This window comes from Chiloscyllium plagiosum, chromosome 19, assembly GCF_004010195.1.
Source record: "Chiloscyllium plagiosum isolate BGI_BamShark_2017 chromosome 19, ASM401019v2, whole genome shotgun sequence".
In the NCBI taxonomy this organism is placed as follows: Eukaryota; Metazoa; Chordata; class Chondrichthyes; order Orectolobiformes; family Hemiscylliidae; genus Chiloscyllium; species Chiloscyllium plagiosum.
In genome coordinates, this window is record NC_057728.1 from 51,412,639 (window position 1) to 51,435,266 (window position 22,628).

Below are 22,628 nucleotides of genomic sequence, written 5' to 3' on the forward strand. Positions count from 1 at the left end.
TGCCCTTAATGTAAGAAAACAACTCAAACTACTTTACAAGGAAATTATATATAAAATTATATTAAGACATCAACATATCAGATACATAAGGAAATATTCGGGCAGATAAATAAGAGCTTGTTCAATTAGCTAAGTTTTAATAAGCATCTTTACGATTGTTTGGGGAGGGAACTCAAATTTATGATCAAGGTAACTAAAGATTAACAGGTACTGGGGAGGGATTTATGAGGTTGAAACTCAGCAAGGAGGAAGTAAGAGTAGAGGGGGTAGAGGATGAGATAGAGTTAGGGAGGAGAATTAGCAAAGGAGGACTGATCTGTCAACTAAGAGGGGTGGAAATGGGAAAGAATAAGTTAGGGACAAGGAACAATGAATGAGGAGTTGGGTAGGATGGGGAAGGGGTTTAAGCAGATGATAAATAAGGGCAGATGGGGAAAAAGATTGTCTGATTGAAGGGCCTGAACAATGAGATAAGATTCAATGGATTGTTTTTATCCCCCTTGAAAGAGTGAAGGTTGAGAGCTGCAGTCCATGTGCTGTAGGTAGATTCATAATGCCCTTCGGGAGGGAATTCCAGGATTTTGAACCAGCGACAGTGAAGGAACCTTGATATATTACCAAATCAGGATGATGAGTGGACCACTTTCTGTTTGGAAGTGGTTGTGAGTTTCAAAGGTGCTGTCTTAGGAGGCTTGGTGAATTTCTGCAGTTCGTCTTGTAGATAGTCTACACTGCTACTACTGTGCATTGGTGGTGGTGGCGAATGAATGGATTTGGTGCCAATCAAGTGGGCCACTTTGCCCTGGAGATTGTAAAGTTTCTTGAGTGTTGTTAGATCTGCACTTGTCCAAGCAAGTGGGGTATTCCATCATACTCCCGACTTCTGCCTTGTAGATGATAAATGGCTTTCGGGAGTCAGATGAGTTACTCACTGCAGTGTTCCTATCCCCTGAACTCGTATTGTAGCCACTGTGTTTATGCGGCTAGTCCAGTTGATTTTCTTGTCAATGGTAAGCCCAGGATGTTGATAGTGGGGGTTTCAGTGATGGTAACACCATTAAAAGTCAAGGGGTGGTGGTTAGATTGTCCCTTATAAGTGACGGTCGTAGCCTGGCATTTGTATGGCAAGAACGTTACTTGTCACTTGTCAGCCTAAGCATGGATATTGACCAGATTTTGTCAATTTGAACATCGACTGCTGCAGCATCGGAGGTATTGCAAATGGTACTGAATGCTATACAATCATCAGCAAATATCTCCATTCTGACGTTATCATCAAGGGAAGACCACTGATGAAGCAGCTGAAGATGTTTAGGCCGAGGACACTACCCTGAAGACCTCTTGCAGAGATGTCCTGGAACTGAGATGACTAACTTCCAACAACCACAGCCATCTTCCTATGTGCCAGGTATGGCTCTACCAGTGGAAAGTTCACCTCCAGATTCCCCTTGATTCTAGCTTTGCTAGGGCTCCTTGATGCATCACTCAGTTGAAAACAGCCTCGATGTCAAGGTCTGTCACTCTCATCTCACCCCTGGAATTCAGCTCTTCTGTCCATGATTAAACCAAGGCTGTAATGAGGTCAGAAGTTGAGTAGCTCTGGTGGAACCCAAACTGGTTGTCAGTGAACAGGTTATTGGTGAGCAGGTGCTGCTTGACAGCACTCCTGATTATGACACTTTCCATCACTTTATTGATGATCAAGAATAGTATGGGGAGTAATTGGCCTGGTTGAATTTGTCCTGCTTTTTGTGTACAGGACGTACCTGGGCAATCTTCCACATTGTTGGGCAAATGCCAATGCTGTAACCCTACTGGAAGAATTCGGCAAGGGGAGAGGAAGTTCTGGAGCATAAGACTTAGTATTAATGCCAGAATATTGTCAGGGCCAATCATCTTTGCAGTATCCAGTGACTTCAACCAAGTTGAGTGAACCGACTTGTCTGAAGACTGGTATCTCTAACACTGAGGACCATTGGAGGAGGCTGAGGTCGATCATCCACACGGCACTTCTGACTGAAGATTGCTGCGAAAGCTGCAGCGTTATCTTTTGCACTGGTATGCTAAGCTTTTCCATCATTGAGGATGGGGATCTTTGTGGAGCCTTCTCCTCCGGTGAGCTGTTTAATTGTCCCCCACCATGCCCGACTGGATGTGGTAAGACTGCAGAGCTTAGATCTGATCTATTGGTTGTGGGATCATTTAGCACTGTTTACCACTCACTGCTTATGCTGTTTTGGCATGCAAGCAACCCTGTTTGGTAGCTTCACCAGGTTGACACCTCATCTTCAGGTATGCTGGTGTTACTCCTGGCATGCCCTCCTGTACTCTCCACTGAACCAGGATTGATCCATTGGCTTGATGGCAATGGTTCGGTGGGCCATGAGGTTTCATATTGTGCTTTAAATAAATCCACAGAAGGTAGTATCCTGTCCAAGCCACCCTTTATTTACAGGTGGAGAGTTCTTGACACTGAAGCAGCTCTAGCTCCCTCACAGCCAGCTCTGAGTGAACAGAACATTTGACACTCCCATCCAAGGCTCCCTGATTTGACCAGATTAACAGCTCCGATCAAGGAACTCATACTCTATGAGGTCTCCCTAATTGACCTAATTCCAATCACTACAGTGCTGGAGTGTACTGCTGTTGTTGAAAACAGTGCCTAATGGATGCCCAGTCTTGATTTGCTAGATCTGTTCAAAGTCTGTCCCATCTAGCACAGTGATTATTCCACACAACACAACGGAGATTTTTCTCAATGTGAAGGAGGGTCTTCATCTCCACAAAAGCTGTGAGGTGGTCACTCTTACCAATATTGTCATACACAGATACATCTGCAGTTGGCAAACTGTTAAGGATGTTTCTCTTCCTTGTACCCTCACCACCTGCTGCCATCGCAGTCTAGCAGCTATGACTTCCAGGACTTGCCAAACCGATCAATATTGAAGTGTCCCATCCATACTACATTTTGCACCCTTGCTACTCTCAATGCTTCTTCCAAATGTTGCTGAACATGGAAAAGTACTAATTCATCAGCCAAAGAAGGACGGTATGTTATAATCAACAGGAGGTTTCTATGAGGTAAAAACAATGACTGCAGATGCTGGAAACCAGATTCTGGATTAGTGGTGCTGGAAGAGCACAGCAATTCAGGCAGCATCCGAGGACAGGCAAAATCGACGTTTCGGGCAAAAGCCCTTCATTGCCCGAAACGTCGATTTTGCCTGTCCTCGGATGCTGCCTGAATTGCTGTGCTCTTCCAGCACCACTAATCCAGGAGGTTTCTATGCCCAAGTTTAACATGAAGCGATGAGACTTCATGGGGTCTGGAGTCAATGTTGAGGACTCCCAGGGCAGCTCTCTCCTGACTGTACACACTGTGCTGCCACCTACGTTAATTCTGTCCTGCCAGTAGTAGAGAACATATCCAGGGATAGTGATGGTGGCGATGGGGACATTGTAAGGCATGATTCCATGAGTAGGAGTATAGCCAAACAACAGTCTGTGAGAAGACTCTCCCACCTCCATCCACCCATTGTACACTTTGCAACCTTCTCCTTGGCCCCACCCCCCTCTCATTTATCTCTCCACCCTGGAGGCTCCCAGCCTCATTCCTGATCCTGCTCCTTGGATACTGCCTGACCTGCAATGCTTTTCCAGCACCACTTTAATCTTGTAAATGGGTGAAAAGTCAAGGGAATGCAGTCAAAAAAAAAAGTCCCTTTCCCTAACCCTGAGACTTCACCTGACGAAAGAGAAACGCTTCGAAGGCTTGTGATGTTCAAATAAACCTGTTGGACTATAATCTGGTGCCGTGTGACCTCTGACTTTATCCAACCCAGACCAGTCCAAAAATGTGTAGGTTAGGTGAACTGGCCATGCTAAATTACCCGTAGTGTTAGGTGAAGGGGTAAATGTAAGGAAATGGGTCGGTGTGGACTTGTTGGGCCGAAGGGCCTGTTTCCACACTGTAAGTAATCTAAACACTAGACGCCCCCACACCATCCATAAACAGGACACACGTCCGACTGCGCCTGCGCGCTCTCGTCCGGCCCATCCGGGGAATTTTTTCCAGGGACAGCGACCAATCACAGGGGTGGACTCACGGGAAGAGCCGGGGCCGGGATTGACGGTACCACTGCGACACGTGAGGGTTTGATCACGTGCCCATGCCCGGTCCAATGAGGTTGCGCTGTGGGCGAGGATGGCACGCGGCTGTCCGCGCGAGCTACCTGACAGTTTGCGGTGGGGGTGCACGCAGTTAGATTGTCATCGCTGAACCTGCTCGCGTTCGCTGGCGGGAAGACCCACCTGTCGAGCCGCACGTTTGATTTTAATTTAGGAGTTCATGGGTGGCCACTCGATCCACTGGTTTCGGAAGGGGCTCCGGCTCCACGACAACCCGGCGTTGCTGGAGGCTCTGGTGGGTTCGGATACTATCCGCTGCGTCTACATCGTCGACCCCTGGTTCGCTGGTTCGTCCAGTGTGGGCATCAACCGGTGGAGGTGAGTTGAATCGAGAGTGACTTGCTGTTTACCGTAGTGACTGCACGGGGCTTGTCGGGGGTTACCGTGGCGACTGCACGGGGCTGTCGGGGGTTACCGTGGCGACTGCAGGGGGGCTGTCGGGGGTTACCGTGGCGACTGCAGGGCTATCGGTGTTACCATGGCGACTGCGGGGACGTCCAAGGGGTTACTGTGGCGACTGTAGGGGCGCCGCTGCCGTGCTTGGCTGCAGAGTGTTGCCATGGGAACAGCACCGTTTCCTGCTGTTGCAGCCTGGAACTGCCCCCATCCCTCAGTGTCCACCACACTTTGGGGTAGTGAATTCCACTGATTCACAACCCTTTGGGAGAAGTAGTTTCCCCTCAACGGTTTTAAATTTGTTACCCCTTATCCTAAGGCAATGACCCCTCGTCCTAGAATGTCCCACAGGAGGTAGCATCTGCTCCCATGTCTACTTTATCCACACTTTTTATTGTCCTGAACACCTCAATTTGATCTCTTCTCATTCTTCTAAATTCCAGACAGTATAAGCCTAAATTGTTCAATCTCACTTCATAAATCCTTCATGTCCTCCTTTATTTGTGGTGCCCAGAACTGGAAGATATTAATGGACTGGTCAGGTGGATAAACCAGTGATAAATAAAATTTAAGCCATGGGGAAGAGGGGTGAGGGTGTGTATTTAGGAAAGTCAAACAAGGCAAGGGTACAGGTTGAATGTATTGGAAATGAAACACTAGATAGAAGCAGTGAGAAAGGTGAGAGAAATCCACCTGACTGAATGTAGCCAAAAGAAAATCCCTTTATTATGTCAAATTCCATTCCAAGTAGGAAACAAGTAACCTTGCATCAAGTTTTAAATCTGTTTTAAATGTAAGGAAAACACAGTAACATTTATCAGGTTGTAAATTTCTTTGCAGATTGGTGCTTTTAATGACCTCTGTGTCTTCTAATGACCTCTGAATTACTATTCTAATGTCACTTTGCACTTGTACAAAGAACAGGCTAGAAATGAGATTTGCAAAGAAGCTTACAAGCTTATTATAATTGTTACTGCCATCTTGAATTTTGTAATATGTCTAAAATTTCCCTTTGTGCTCGTGTGATATTATGGTTGCAAATGTGCATTTGCAGGTGATCACCGACCATTTTTGCATTGGAAATGTACTTTCTAAAACATTCTCTGTAGTTTGAACTGAACTAGCCATGTAAATGCCATGACTGCAAGAGCGGGTCAGAGATTAGTAAGATTGCAGTGACTAACTCACTGCCTGAAAACCTGTCCATTGTTTACACATGGGAGAGATGAAGGCAGAGTGGTATTAATGCTGGACTATTAAGACAGAGACCAGGTATTGTACGGGTTTGAATCCCACCGTGGAAGATCATGAAATTTGAATTAAATAAAAACCTGGAATTAAGAGGCTATGAATCCATTGTCAGTTTGGGGAACAACTCATCTGGTTCGATAATGTTCTTTAGGGAAAGAAATTCTGGTCATTACCTGGTCTGGCCTACATGTGTTTCCAGACCCACAGTCCTCTGGGGCAATTAGAAATGGGCAATAAATGCTGGCTTGTTTCGAAAAACTGTCCTGAATGCACCTAAGAAATCCACCCCCCCCCCCCATCCAAGCCTCTGGCACTGAGTCCCAGTCAATATAGGGGAAGTTAAAATCACACACCACAGCAACCCTTCTGTTTTTTACATTTTCCATAGTCGGTCCCCATATCTATTCCTTTATCATCTGCTGGCCTTTAGGATGTCTGTAGTACAAAGTGATTGCACCCTTCCTATTCCTGAGCTCTACCCATCTGGCCTCATTGCATGAGCCCTGTAAGGTGTCCCCAGGTAATACAGGCAGAAACACACACTCTATTTAAAAAGTATCTGATTATGCATCTCAATTGCAATAAACTACGGCAGAGAAAGCAAACGATAGAAAGTGTGATTGGGCTGGGTGGCGTTTTATTTTGTTTGATACAGACACTTGAGCCAGGTGTGCCTTAAACTTTGTGATTCTGTCTGGGCAAAATACTCCAGTGGAGACTGAATCTGTGTTTTATTCAGGTTTACCATAACTTCTTTGCTTTCTATTCTATGCCTCTGCTTATAAGACAGTTTTCTTTTCCCAGTCTTCTTAACCTTCATCTTCAAAGATTTACATTCATACTCTGCCAGGTTTCTCTAGATTTTCCTGATGATCTGTTTTTTTTTTTGCCATCAAAATACAGTTCATCATAGTTAAATGACATCGGTCATTTGTCTCAAACAAAAACAGAAATTGCTGGAAAAGCTCAGTAGGAGTGCCACCATCTGTGAAAAGAAATCAGAGTTGACGTTTCAGGTCCGGTGACCCTTCCTCAGAATTGTCTTTCATGTGTTTGCCCATTTCACCAATGTGCTAACATTCACTTGAGTTTAGTTAATATCTATGTCTCCAAGTACTTCATTTCCAGTATTTGTATCATCTAAAAATTTTGAACTTATACACTACAAATGTTCATTGTATCTGAATGCTCACCATTCACCAGTGCTGTGTTCTTTCTATCCCTTAACTGCTTTTCTGTCTCTACTCTCCCTTTAATTCCATGTGCTTTAATTCTACAATCTATTATATGGCACTTTATGTCGACTGTCTAAGATGCTGAAAGAATATCAACTGTAATAGCTTTATCCAGCCTATCCATTTCTTCATTGAAGGACTCCATGCAGTTTGTAGGACAGAATTTTTTTTTAAACCAATCCACATTGGCAATTGTTGATTAAACCCATGCCTCTCATAAATTAAGGCCCCAATGATGGTATGTAGAAGTCTTCACACCACAGAAATTAACTTGTCTGAGCTGTTATTACCTGATTTATCTTTTTTAATATCTGAGGTCTTTCAGGCCTGAAGAAAGGTTATTGGTTTAAAATTTAATCTCACTTTCTCTCTCTTCATAGATGCTGCAAGTCCTACTGTGTGTTTTCAATATTTTCTATTCTTAATTCAGGTGGCCAGCATCTACAGAATTTAACTTTTAAATTTTAGATCTTGGTTCTAGCACTCAACCTCATGGTGGATGTGAAATTCCAGTTCTCAGTTGCTAGTTTCTATCACTTTATTTAACTTAATGTCTTTTTCTCCTTTGTGGGGCAATATACTCAGTTATGTTATAGCTCGTTCGGTCAAAATTGTGGCAAGTGGAACAAGTATTAAGAATGTTGATGTCACTTTTATTCCCTTGATTGCATATTGGTTCATGGCCTCAATTGTAATGCCAGCTTGTAGGTTAGCAGCTGCAGTCATGCGTGGCTTGTCCGTATTTACTAAAGTGCATTTCAGAACTGGGTTAACAATCCTTGCAAGCATTGTATCCTTTAGGAGCAGAAATCAACTGCAGAGCAAAGTCTAGCTGTTTGGAAACCATGATGGAGACCATGATTTATTCTCCAAGACAGATTATTTGCTAAGTATCGTGCAAAGATATGGCATGAGTTTCGAACCTTTTATAACTAGGATAAATAAGCCATTAATGGAATATATTGAAGTAATGTTGCATTTTTCTCCCAACTCCAGATTTCTGCTCCAGTGCCTTGAAGATCTTGATGCCAATTTGCGGAAATTAAACTCTCGCTTATTTGTCGTACGTGGTCAACCAGCTGACGTCTTTCCCAGATTGTTTAAGGTGTGAACTTTGCATTTCATTTCGTTTAGTTTTATTTTATTTCATACTGTTCAACAATGTTTCATTGTTTGTAAACCTATACAGAATCACACAATTGTCACAGACAGAGGATATTTGGCCCATGTCTGCATTTATTCTCTCAATGGGCAATCATATAATATCATGTAAATGAATATCTCTAGCTCGGGTATAATGGTTACTCAATATTCTATATTACCTAATGATTTTTATAGAACCATCCTCAACACAAAATAGCAATAATCCACGAGGCAACTCAGTGGACCAAAAACAGCTCAGATTTTGTACAAAGACCATCCAGCTCTGAATTATCACTTTCAAGTTAATGTAGGAAGCTGCTTCACGTGGCGGTTTTTGTCAATATTTGTCAAGAATCAAGTGCTTAGCAATTGTGTAAGAAACCTGAAGCCTCATTTTCATTGGATAGCTTTTAACATGGAAAGATACCTTCCAAAATTTGGTATTAATACATTAACACTAGCTAGGCTTTATCATAACGTTAACGTGAGTTAAGAGATTTTCTTTGCTTGCAAACACTTCGTCCTTTCATAAGTCATACAAATATACACTAATATCCATAGTGTTCTGTCTTTTATATCCATATTTCAGAAGTCTTTCAGAAAGCTTCTTACATTGTTGGGCTAGAATATTCTTGAACTGTTTGCATTAAGCAGAACACCCATTTGTACAGTTTTCCAATTTCAGAATGTAACCTGATGTAAAGTGATAGTTTGAGCGGTTATTTTCTGCTGGTACTGAACCTAGTCTTTTATTAATATATGTCCTAAACAGCATATGAGGAAATTGGGCTTTGGTTATTTTTTTGCTGCACTAATATTTTCAAGGCACAGGTTAGTTTTTAAGTTTTGACAGGCCAGCCCCCTGCCCCTATCCTTAATAATACAAGACAATCAAGAGACAAATCACAGTATAAACATAACAATGAAAAAATATGCCTCACCTTGATCACGATTACAGATTTACAAAAAAAGTTACAATTTAGAATTTTATAAGTCACTTACTTACTGATCAGGCTCAAAAATCAAAGGTTGTCCTCTTCTGTAGTTTCTGGCAATCATTTTATTTCTTAACTCTGCAACTGCAAGTGAAGCTAGATGTTAGACCTCCCATTGTCACCATTATGCACTGCTTGTTTATTTTTCTAGTGAAACCCAATCTCCAGAGCTTTTGTGCAAATTTTTTGTCTGACAGCTGTGAAGCTTCACCAGTTTCTTTTTTCGAAGCAACTAACTAATCTCCAAGCCGGATGCAATTCTCAGTCTCCAACCTTGCCACAAACTCCCAAATACTCTCCTTCCTCCTTTTTAAAGTATATTTGCTTTTGTTTTTGATTTTTTTTTAGAAGTTCCAATGTAAACCTTGTAATGTCAGCAATTACTGCCCCAGGGAAGTGAGTAAATCCAGCTGAGCACTGAAAAAAAGACCTCCAATGTTACAAAAATATCAAGCTAACAGTTTTCATTATTTAAATCTCCTTTAGGAATGGAATATTTCCCGTCTTACCTTTGAATATGACTCTGAACCCTTTAGCAAGGAGCGAGATGCAGCTATCAAGAAGTTGGCCATTGAGGCAGGCGTAGAAGTGATTGTGCGGATTTCACACACGTTGTATGATTTGGACATGTAAGGTTTTTAAGTGACTGCAAGTTTGCACATAAAGTTCCGGTTATGTAATTGACCTAGTGTAAGAAACATTTTTTTTGAAAACAACAAGTCAGTTTGAGATCTGTTGAGTATGACTGTTTCATTTCTTGAATTTGTCACCTTTTGTTCAGAAGCTGTCATTGACATCGCTAATAAAACATTAAATCTTGTTTAAAAAATTGAATACTTATAGATGAAGATTGATTATTGGATTGTAAATCTTCAGATCTTCAAATAGAACTTTCCACTTATTCTGAATCTGCATTGAAAAATATCATTAAGTTCTTGCTCAATTTGATATTGTTGCAATTCCTTTATACATATTCCAATAGAAAGTAACCATGACACATCGACCTCTAATATGCAAGCATTTCTAGACACGCACACAGCCAGCTCATTATATCAAGTGTTAACCTTGTGTCTGTTATTATCTTATCCAAACATTAATAATAATTCTCTGAATTGGTATATGTGTATGAATCATTTTGTAGATTTTTACAAGGGTAAAGTGATTCACTTGTAGTGTGTGGTAGCTGACGTAGAATGCTACTGGCAGAATTACATCGCTCGTTTGCAGTTTCTCATAATAGAAACAGTGCAGAGTAGTGGTACATAGAACTTTGACTTTGTTACCGTTTGAATAACTGGATACTATTTTGAGTGGCACCTTATTGACTTCAGAAAGTGGCAGGCATATTCTCAAGTGGCCACTAATAACCTTATCGTCAATGCTTAGCAACAAAGAGCATAGGTTGATTTCTCCAATGCTAGAAGTACTTTCCTTAAACTTCACAATTTAAGTTTTTTCCAACACAAAAGTCTATGTAAATTATTAAATGATATGAATTTGTTAAAAACTGAGATTTAATTATTTTCTATGTGTGATATGAATTAATGGTACAGAACAGAAGTTCTAATTAGTTGATGAACTGGTTTCTTTTGACAGGATTATACAGCACAATGGTGGGCAGCCTCCTCTAACATACAAACATTTCCAGACACTTATTAGTCGAATGGAGTCTATAGAAATTCCTGTGGAAACAATCACAGCTGAGGACATGGGAAAATGTACAACGCCTGTCTTTGATGACCATGATGACAAATATGGAGTTCCATCTCTTGAAGAATTGGGTATGAGCCAAAAGTATTTCATAACTGGTTTCCGGCCAGTTGTGATCCCTGAAGAGTTTAGACTAAATTATAACTGGTTTGGAATAATATTTATTTTGATGTAACATTTGACTGAAAACCACAATTAAAATTTATCAGAGGAAATTGGATAAATAATGTTAAGCAAAGGACGATACAGAACGATGGAAAATGAGAAGGCCATTGTGTTGGTTTTTGCATATTGTCACTGTGGTGTTGCGTACTGATTCTGCCTCAACTAGAAGATTTCATCCACTTCTGGACAGCACAACATCCCAGGATTCTTTGTGTACAAAAGGAGGCAATTTGGCCCATTATGTTTGCACTGGATCGCAAAATAAGAGTCACGTCTTGCTGTTGTTCTCCTGCTCTTGCCACATAATGCGTCTCGTGCCCTCTTAAATGGGTCATGTTGAATCTGCCCTCACTTCCTGGCAGTATGTTCCAGACTCGAACAATTCATTATGTGAAACTTTTTTTTTTAACATTGATTTATCTTTATTTGCAAATCTCTTTTAAATCTGTGCATTCACAGGTCCTTTTGAGTGGGAATAGTTTCTCCCTATCTGTCCAGATCCCTCATAATTTTGAAAATTTTGATCAAATCTCCTGTTATCCTTCAACTCTTTTAATAGAAACAATTCCAGCCTGTCAGATCTATCCTCGTAAACAAAGTTTCTCATTCATGGAAATATGGTCATAAATCTCTTTTGCATTCTTTCCAATGTGTCATGTACTTCCTTAAGTATGATATCATTGTTCACAATACTCCTGCTGAGGTCTAATCCGTGTCTTACACAAATTCAATATAGCCCTCTTGTTCTTGTACCCATGACACTATGAATGAAGCTATATGCTTTATTAACTGTGCTCTCCACCTGTCCTGTTACCTGTAGAGTTATGCACAAACAGTCTGGTGTCTCTACTCCGAACACCCTTTAGTGCAGTATCCTTTATGCTATACTGTCTCTTCATGTTCTTCCTACAAAAGTGTATGACCTCACACTTCTGTGTTAAACTTCATCTGCCACCTATTTGTCCATTCCACCAACTTGTCAATGTCCTTTTGACGTTTTACGTTGTCCTCACTGTTTACAATGCTTCCAAATTTATATTTGTGTGCAATTTGTATCCTGCAATCTCAGAATTAGATCATTAATCTAAAACAGGAAAAACAAGTGTTCTAATACTGACCTCGGAGGAACTCCACTAAAATCCTCCTTCCAGTCTGAAAAATATCTATTAAATATTACTGCTTATCATTCAGTCAATTTTAGATTAGATTCCCTACAGTGTGAAAATAGGTCCTTCGGCCCAACGAGTCCACATCGACCCTCCGAAGAGTAACCCACCCAGACCCATTTCCCTCTGACTAAGCAACCAAACACTATGGGCAATTTATAATGGCCAATTCACCATTTTGTATCCATGTTAGTACTTAATTTTCATGAGCTATACTTTGCTCACAAGTCTGTTGTGCAGTGCTGTATCAGATGATTTTTCGAAGCCAGGGTACATCGTATTACCTTCATCAAATCTGTTAATTCTTCAAATAGTTACAATAAGTTAGTTAAACATGAATTCTCAGAAATTTAACAAAATAAAGTCCAGTTGTCAAAGAAAATATAACTGTATTCCAAAAGAAATTCAATAAAAATGTTTCCTATTTTTGCTTCATCCCTATAAACACGCACATACCTCAGTGGTACCCTCAGTAGGTGATCAGGAAAGAAACCTCGTGTGACCTCTAAGTGCAGCTACCAAGCTTTATTTCGGCTTGTTTATGCGTTGACCTCTTAACATCCCTACTCAAGCTTACAGTATTTAAATTTGGCAGAATTAAATCATTACTGAGTCTGATTTAATCTGATTAGATTAGATTACATTACATTACATTAGAGTGTAGAAACAGGCCCTTCGGCCCAACAAGTCCACACCGACCTGCCGAAGCGAAACCCACCCATACCCCTACATTACCCCTTACCTAACACTACGGGCAATTTAGCATGGCCAATTCACCTGACCCTCATATCTTTTGGACTGTGGGAGGAAACCAGAGCACCCGGAGGAAACCCACGCAGACACGGGGAGAACGTGCAAACTCCACACAGTCAGTTGCCTGAGGCGGGAATTGAACCCGGGTCTCAGGTGCTGTGAGGCAGCAGTGCTAACCACTGTGCCACCGCGCCGCCCACAAATCTGCTTTGATCAAGATGAGAATTAGTGGATCATAGAATCCCTAGTGTGAAAACAGGCCATTTAGCCCAACAAGTCCACACTGACCCTCCAAAGAGTAACCCAACCAGACCCATTCCCCATTACTCTACGTTTACCCCTGACTAATGCATCTAAACTGCACATCCTTGAACACTATGGGCAATTTAGAGTGGCCAATTCACCTAACCTGCACATCTTTGGACTGTGGGTGGAAACCGGAGCGATGTGCAAACTTAACACAGACAGTTGCCCGAGCCTGGAATCGAACCTGGGTTCCTGGCGCTGTGAGGCAGCAGTGCTAACCACTGGACTACTGTGTCACCCGTTTACAGTGCTTCCAAATTTTTTCCTGACGAAGTAGTTATCTTTTAGAGTCATAGAGATGTACAGCACAGAAACAGACCCTTCGGTCCAACTCGTCCATGCTGACCAGATATCCCAACCCAATCTGGTCCCACCTGCCAGCACCCGCTCCATATCCCTCCAAACCCTTCCTATTCATATACCCATCCAAATGCTTTTTAAATGTTGCAATTGTACTAGCCTCCACCACTTCCTCTGGCAGCTCATTCCATACACTTACCACCCTCTCACCCTAAACCTATGCCCTTTAATTCTGGACTCCCCCACCCCAGGGAAAAGACTTTGTCTATTTACCCTATCCATGCTCCTTATAAGTTTGTAAACCTCTATAAGGTCACTCCTCAGCCTCCAACGCTCCAGGGAAAACAGCCCCAGCCTATTCAACCTGTCCGTATAGCTCAAATTCTCCAACCCTGGCAACATCCTTGTAAATTTTTCTGAACCCTTGCAAGTTTCACAACATCCTTCTGATAGGAAGGAGACCAGAATTGCACGCAATATTCCAAAAGTGGCCGACATCCGCAACCTGACTTCCCAACTCCTGTACTCAATACTCTGACCAATAAAGAAAAGTACACCAAGTATCGTCTTCAAGAATATGTAAGGAATTCTCATTGTATTAACTCCAGCAAATGTGTCTTTGCAGTAACCAGGTCAATGATCGGTTTCATTTAAGATACCCGTTGACATTTATAATCCATTTCTGTGACTTATCCATACTATATAATCGATTAATAAAGTTTGTGTCAAGATATAAAGTAAAATATTCTAGAAATCAGCAGTAAAAACAAATTGCTGAAAATACTTGGATATGGCAGCATCCACGGCGAGAACATGTTACCGTTTTGAGTCTAATATGACTTCTTTAAATTACAAATCACCGTCTTCTCTCCTTGCTAAATTTTGTAGTGTTAACTCACTTACCAATTAGACTTGTATTACCAAATCATATGAGCACATTAACCTTATCAACTTAGATTTACTCGTACATTTCTTAGGTTCCATGAACTGACTCCCTCAACCTCACCTAAGTAGCTATTATGTTAGCAGCAATGGTGAATATAACTGACTACAACTGCAGGAACGTCAAACCTGAGTTTGATCGATTCCCTAGCATATCTTTCTACTAACAATCCCTAGTTTGTGAGCTGACATAATGACCTTTATTTCTCAAATTCATTATTATTCTGGAGGTGATGAGAAATGAATTGTGACTCTAATCCTATCAAGTCCGAAGTCAGCAGAGACTGAAGATCAAAGCTAGGTCTGTGTGACATTGGGGAGGACTCCTAGAGATTCTTCTTTTATCTGTTTATCTTTACAGTAGTAGATAACTTTTTAATCCTGCTTTTCTGTTCTTAGGCTTTGATACAGAAGGGCTCTCTTCAGCCGTGTGGCCAGGTGGTGAAACAGAGGCTCTTGCAAGATTAGAAAGACATTTGGAGAGAAAAGTAAGAAGAAAATCTGCTGTAAAAGGAAAATTAGATCAATAAAAGCCAGGGATAGAATATTGAAAATGCTGAAGAATTTTTCAGTGAATATATTTGGAATCCCTTTGGTTGTACAGTGTTTGAACCTATAACATCACACATTTTGTGTGCTCTGTTAATAGCCTTAGTTATCAGATGGTTGCTACTTAAGTGTAGAAGTAGATCTGTACTGGATCATTAGATTTGTCAGCTTACCTTCTGTTTGTTGACTTATTGGTCCATTATTGCTGTTGCTGTAGGTTATTAAAATACTTTTTTTGACAGTGAGGCATTTGCCCAGTGAAGATATCACTGGAAATGTTACTAACATTTTGCAGACTGTCTTCTAGACATAGATTGAAAATATTGCTGTAGTAATCTAAAATGATCAACTATTTTGAGTGTGAATGGATTGAATATATTTTATCTGTATCTCCTAGAACGGATGAATTGAGTACACTTTGCATTACTTCAAGATAAAAACGTAATCAGTAGGTTTGTTTCACATCTTTGCAATTTTGTTCTTTTCCTTTTTCAGGCTTGGGTTGCAAACTTTGAAAGACCACGAATGAACTCCACTTCACTTCTTGCCAGCCCTACTGGGCTAAGTCCATACCTGCGATTTGGTTGTTTGTCATGTCGCCTCTTTTATTTTAAGCTAACTGACTTGTACAAGAAGGTATGGATTTTAAGGGTGCAGCAGAATTAGCTATGAAGTGCACAAAATAATTGGTACAATTTTTCAACCCTGAAGTATGATGGGAGGTATGAAGTCTGTTAAGCTGTTATTTGTACAGACGGCAACAATGAAATTCCATACTTTTTCAGCTTCTAGGGCTGTATTATATTCTGGAGAAGCAACTTGGTAGCTTTTTCTCTTTAGTAGTATTTCTGATGTTAATACATAATGGAATCAGGCGAAGCTGGCTGACGTTTAAAGGCTAAACCACTATTAGGCTAATATTATATAAAAAAATTGGAAATGTACCAACAGCTTTGCAAACAGCTTCTTCCCCACAGTTACCAGACTTATCAGTGGACCTCTCTAATATTAGAGTTGATCTTTCTCTGCATCTTCTGTGGTTGTAAAATGATGATCTGCATATTGTTCTATTACTCTGTACTTATGTAAAGTATGAATTGCCTGGTAAGCATGAAAAACAGTAGTTTTCACTGTATCTTAGCACGTGGCAGTGATAAATCAAATCCAATCTTTTGCATAGAGGAAGCTTAGTTCACAGAGCATCACTGTGATGTTCTTTGAACTAGGATATGACTTTGATAATGACACTGCTATCTATTTCCTGATAGCTGGTTACTCTGCCTCTATCTTCTTGCATATGTTGATTAATTATAATGTGTACAGACTCTTGAGTGAAGAAAATGAAAGTAGCTTCTAGTATGACAACCTTTAATGGATTAAGATATATTCTTTCATACTTGACTCACCCAATATATTGCAGCAAGTACACACAATACTATTCTGATTTCTTACTTTTCTGTCACTTCACGGAAAGTGGAGAAGGAATACCAGCAGACCCACTTACCTGTCATTGGCAGCTTTCTATGTCTCAAGTTCAGCAGCACTTCTGATAATCAGACTCGCCGAAGAGCTGTCATTGAAGATTATAATTCACAGGATGTTGTACGTGACGGATTCTTGGCAGTCTTTTGTCTTGGTTGCTAGTGATTCTTCCATCAATTTGGAATCAAATGTAATGTTTACTTTTGTATAAACCTGACGTTGGAATTATGTAGTAAATGCAACAAAAAAGATCTTTTTTTCTTTGTAGGAGTTAGCAAGTATGCACTAGAGTGCCACAGATCTTTTTGTTGGCAGAGAAGCATCTGAAAATAAGTTGAGATAAGAGTCTTAAAAATCAGGGGATTCTCAGAATTGCATGAAGTTTACAAATGGGAATAAAATCGATCTCTGATCTGACTCCTACTACAGGGATACCTGAGCAGAAAACAAAAAGGGATATTAGTTGACTTTGTTCCCACAATATGAGAAAATAAAAATAACCATTTCCTTCATTCATGGCAGCTATAATTGATTTTACCCAGATGTACTGTACCTATAGTGAAATTATCAATATACACATTGTTCGCTTACTATAATGTATATGGTGAGAACTTTCCCTCCTTTTTCAACAGGTGAAGAAAAACAGCACCCCACCACTATCCCTTTATGGGCAGCTGTTGTGGCGTGAATTCTTCTATGCAGCAGCTACTAACAACCCTAGGTTTGATAAAATGGAGGGAAATTCGATTTGTGTCCAGGTTCCATGGGACCGGAATCCTGAGGCTCTGGCTAAATGGGCAGAAGGAAGGACAGGATTTCCTTGGATCGATGCAATAATGACACAGCTGCGTCAGGAAGGATGGATCCATCACTTGGCCCGTCATGCAGTAGCTTGCTTCTTAACAAGAGGTGATCTCTGGATTAGCTGGGAAGAAGGAATGAAGGTGACCGAATTATGGTTGAATTGTTAAGATAGATTTCCTATTCTGCGTTGTCCTTTTTGTTACGGCTAACGTCACTGCTCACATTGTAGCTATGCACTGCAACCCATGAATGATCTGTCAACATGTTTTGCCTAAAGCAACTTGGGATTTACTATACCGACTGCTTGCACAGTCATCTCATGTTTATTTTGTGTATTTCACTTTTTTCTGCTGCAAGCTGTATATTTCTTGTTGAAATTTGCTTTTCTGGGCAGTGGCAATCAAGTGTTTTGCCCTGGTGTCATGATTTTAAGTGTAAAATCAGCAAGTGAATGTTGGCAGGGTATTTTGACCATGTGGGACATTACAGTCTAGTTGTCGCAGTTTTACATGCAGTAACCTTATCTGCATTTGGAGCTTAGTTCACGTCTTGCATGGTCGTCTTTCTCTTTCAGCAATTCCCCACTACTCTCTCGTTGGCTCACGTCATCAAGACATTCAACGAGTCATACAAAAATATTTGATTGGGAAACCAATTAAAGTAGGAGGTCGCTGAAACTGAAGACACATTCACTTTGATGGAGTTAATAATTTTGAAAACCTGGTTTTTCTAAATACTGGTATTTCTTTAAGTTTCACATAAGTTAGACTGAAAGTAACAAATTCATTGTCCTGATGCAGAACCCAGAATATTAATGAGCAGTTTGATTCTGTGGCCAAATCAATTACTATGTACTCTAGCGCACACATCTCTATATTAGGAGCACAAATTTGTAAACTTTACTCTTGGGATTTCAAGGGTCTTTTTAATACTACATTACAAGAATTCGAGAACAAACTATTGTGTTATTGCTCCAGATTTAATTGTTCATTGTCATGCTTGTTGTTTTTAAATAGGTATTTGAAGAGTTATTACTGGATGCTGACTGGAGTGTAAATGCTGGAAGTTGGATGTGGCTGTCCTGCAGCTCATTCTTCCAACAATTTTTTCATTGCTACTGCCCTGTGGGTTTTGGACGTAGAACTGACCCCAATGGAGATTATATCAGGTACTTAATATATTATCTGTTATGGAGATAGAAAGATACCTGTGCTCCCTGTACCACATTCACGTTTATACTGAAGCTTGGCTCATGTATGGCTCTTATCAAAGTGTCCCTGCTTGTTTAACACTTGCCAAATTTCTCTACCCAACCCAGGGGTGGTAGTAGGGCCCTTATCAACAAGTCTGTCACTTTGATCTCTTCATAACTTAACCACCTTTTTGTGTCCTATAAAATTCCAATTATTACCCATTTCCCCCCAGGTTTACCCCTCTTGGCTTCAACTGAGTGACTTCTACTGAGTGACTTCTCATCCTCAAGGTGAGATGCCAGAAGACTGGAGGTTGGCTAATGTGGTGCCACTGTTAAAGAAAGGTGGTAAGGACAAGCCAGGGAACTATAGACCAGTGTGCCTGACATCAGTGGTGGGCAAGTTGTTGGAGGGAATCCTGAGGGAGAGGATGTACGTGCATTTTGAAAGGCAAGGACTGATTAGGGATAGTCAACATGACTTTGTGCATGGGAAATCATATTTCACAAACTTGATTGAGTTGTTTGAAGAAGTAACAAAGAGGATTGATGAAGGCAGAGTGGTAGATGTGATCCACATGGACTTCAGTGAGGCATTCAACAAGGTTTTCCATTGGAGACTGGTTACCAAGGTTAGATCTCGTGGAATACAAGGAGAACTAGCCATTTGGATACAGAACTGACCCGACGGAAGAAGACGATGGTGGTGGAGAGTTGTTTTTCAGACTGGAGGCCTGTGACAGTGGAGTGCCACAAGGATCGATGCTGGGTCCACTATTTTTCGTCATTTATATAAATGATTTGGATGTAAGCAATAAGAGGTATAGTTAGTAACTTTGCAGATGACACCTAAATTGGAGGTGTAGTGGGCAGCAAAGAAGGTTACCTCAGATTACAATGGGATCTTGATCAGATGGGCCAATGGGCTGAGTAGTAACAGAGTTTAATTTAGATAAACGTGAGATGCTGCATTTTGGGAAAGCAAAACTTAGCAGGATGTATACACTTAATGGGAAGGTCCTAGGGAGTGTTGCTTAATAAAGAGACCTTGGAATGCTGGTCCATAGCTCCTTGAAAGTGGAGTTGCAGGTAGATAGGATAGTAAACGTGGTGTTTGGTATGCTTTCCTTTATTGGTCAGAGTATTGAGTACAAGAGTTGGGAGGTCATGTTGCAGCTTTACAGGACGTTGATTAGGCCATTGTTGAAATATTGCGTACAGTTCTGGTCTCCTTCCTTATTGGAAGGATGTTGTGAGACTTGAAAGGGTTCCGAAAAGATTTAAAAGGATATTGCCAGGGTTTGAGGATTTGAGCTATAGGGAGAGGTTGAATAGGCTAGGGTTGTTTTCCCTGGAGTGTTGGAGGTTGAGGGGTGATCTTATAGAGGTTTATGAAATCCAGGAGAGGCATGGGATTGGATAAATAGACAAAGTCTCTTCCCTGGGGTTGGGGAGTCCAGAACTAGAGGGTGAGAGGGGAAAGATATAAAAGAGACCTAAGGGGCAACACTTTCACACAGAGGGTGGTACATGTATGGAATGAGCTGCCAGTGGAAGTGGTGGAGGCTGGTACAATTGCAACATTTTAAAAGGCATCTGGATGGGTATGTGAATAGGAAGGGTTTGGAGGGATATGGGCCGGGTGCTGGCAGGTGGGACTAGATTGGGTTGGCATACCTGGGCAGGTTGGAGTGAAGGGGTCTGTTTCCGTGCTGGACATCTCTATGACTCTATTTCATTTTTATTTTCATCTTCACTTATCTATCCTTTTAATTTCATTGCCTTTTTTGTCCTTGCTCTATCTCTTCGTTGTATAGTCTTAAATGCCATCTTCCATTATACCTTCACTCTTGTGCTTCTGATCATTGACAAACATTTGTAACCTTACCAGCCATTTGTAATTTTCTCCTCCACTATAGTTGTAAAAGTGGCTATAGTAGCTGATTTGTGAATTAACTAATATTTGATATCTCTCCCTTTCGATTGTATGTGGGAAAATAATCTGTTTTCAACCGGGAAGAGCAAACCTATAACGCACAACCTGTTTTTACGGTTAAGCTTTAAGCCAAAAAGTAAGATTGACTTTATGAATCATAATTTCAAAGGATTGGAATCTCTCCTCTGATCATTTTGGTATTGCAGAATTGCCAGGTCAGAAATTATACCTGCTGACCTGGCCTAAAATCAGCAAAAGGAAAGCCACATGTAACAGAAGTGGCAGCCCTGACACCCACTTGTGTATTGGCTTGTGTAGATGCAATGAGCTGATCAATCAGCTTCAATGATGTGCTGTTTGGATTTTAGCCTGATGTGGAGGTGTGGTGTTGGACTGGGGTGGACAAAGTCAGAAGTCACATGACACCAGATGACACTTCACTTGATGAAGAAGCAGCACTCCGAAACCTTATGATTTCAAATAAGCCTGTTGGACTGGTGTTGTGTGATTCCTGAATATTACCAATAAGTGTGCTTTGCACCTGGGCGAGTTGACTTAGTGGTAAGATGTTTTTATCTTAAACTTTGGGTTGACTTGGACATAAAGTTGATCATTACTCAAATATATATGGCTTTTTTTTCTGAAGTACAACTTTTTAGAATTATATCTGAATCATCACTTTTTTTAAGTTTCATGTTAATGTACAGTTTATGATAAATAAGATGTATGGATGATGGCGTTCTACTGAGTGCTGTCCTGGTTGTATTTTTAGGAGATATCTGCCAGTCCTCAGAGGTTTCCCTGCCAAACATATTTATGATCCTTGGAATGCTCCAGAGTGTGTACAGAAAGCTGCAAAATGCATCATTGGTGTTCATTATCCAAAACCCATGGTGAACCATGCTGAAGCCAGTCGCCTGAATATTGAACGAATGAAACAAATCTACCAGCAGTTTTCTCGCTACAGAGGCCTGGGTGAGGGGAGAAATAACTTTCTTAAATTATAATTTTTTTTCTCTTTAATAATGTTAAGCAGTAATGCAGCAATCTACAGATGAAAGACTCAAGACTTGAAGAAAGCTTTGAGGAGAAAGTGAGGACTGCAGATGCTGGAGATCAGAGCTGAAAATGTGTTGCTGGAAAAGCGCAGCAGGTCAGGCAGCATCCAAGGAACAGGAGAATCGGCGTTTCGGGCATAAGCCCTTCTTCAGGAATATGCCCGAAGAAGGGCTGAAGAAGGGTTTATGCCTGAAACGTCGATTCTCCTGTTCCTTGGATGCTGCCTGAACTGTTAAAGAAGGCAATAGTATGATTGAAGATACGGGTTCATTGCTGCTTGATGAGTGAGTTTGGTCGAGTGAACAAACTGTTTAAATTACCAAACAGCCATTTCGATGCCTTGTTTCTGATTAGCTACCTTGAATTCATTAACTTAGAGGCTGTTTTTCCTTCTGACATTGAGAAGTATTTGTCTGATCTGATGCCAAACTTCCTGTCTGGTGTCAAGTGAAATAGTTCACTGGAAGTACGCAGCTTCCACAAAATCACTTCAGGGCAATCACTAAACATGGGTTATCTTTATGGGACACCATACTAACTTTGTATCATCCACAGACCATACTACAGGCAAATGGAAGAAGTAGCCGAAACTTGTATTCTTCTTGAAACGTATCTGCGTCTGTGGATATTGGCCTCACCCTGATCTGAAACGAAACACCTGCATTGATCCTCAGTCAATAATTTCAGTCTACTTTACTTTTTATAAACTGATTTTCTCAATGTTTGCAAATTGAATCTTGATTGAATTTCCATTGAGAATAGTGGTGATTAATCTGGTCACGTGTAAATTAGAGTACTTGTTTTTGAATCTCAAGACATTCGTGAGGACATCTTATCATACTGAGTCAGCTCACTGTTTAGAAAGTAATCAATGCTTGTATTCTTTTTTCCAAAGTGCAAGACCTCGCATTTGCTCACATTGAACTTCATCAGCCATTTCCTGGACCACTCTCCCGAACTGTCTAGATCCTTCTGCAGCCTCCCCATTTCCTCAGTACTACCTGCCTGTCCACCTATCTTCGTATCATCGGCAAACTTCGCTAGAATGCCCCCAGT

At 40.9% G+C, this 22,628-nt stretch overlaps 1 protein-coding gene across 1 annotated transcript in view; it reads left to right on the forward strand.

Moving 5' to 3' along the window:
• The first annotated feature begins 4,220 nt into the window (after positions 1–4,220).
• The window catches only part of cry1b (cryptochrome circadian regulator 1b), a 24,560-nt gene continuing 6,152 nt past the window's right edge, over positions 4,221–22,628 (forward strand). Inside the window, exons 1-9 of the mRNA XM_043709856.1 lie at positions 4,221–4,506; positions 8,067–8,175; positions 9,695–9,837; positions 10,805–10,989; positions 14,950–15,038; positions 15,595–15,735; positions 17,214–17,525; positions 18,402–18,553; positions 21,286–21,488. Coding sequence (XP_043565791.1) covers positions 4,349–4,506; positions 8,067–8,175; positions 9,695–9,837; positions 10,805–10,989; positions 14,950–15,038; positions 15,595–15,735; positions 17,214–17,525; positions 18,402–18,553; positions 21,286–21,488 — 1,492 coding nt within the window. The 5' untranslated portion in view covers positions 4,221–4,348. The remainder of the gene's footprint in view (positions 4,507–8,066; positions 8,176–9,694; positions 9,838–10,804; positions 10,990–14,949; positions 15,039–15,594; positions 15,736–17,213; positions 17,526–18,401; positions 18,554–21,285; positions 21,489–22,628) is intronic.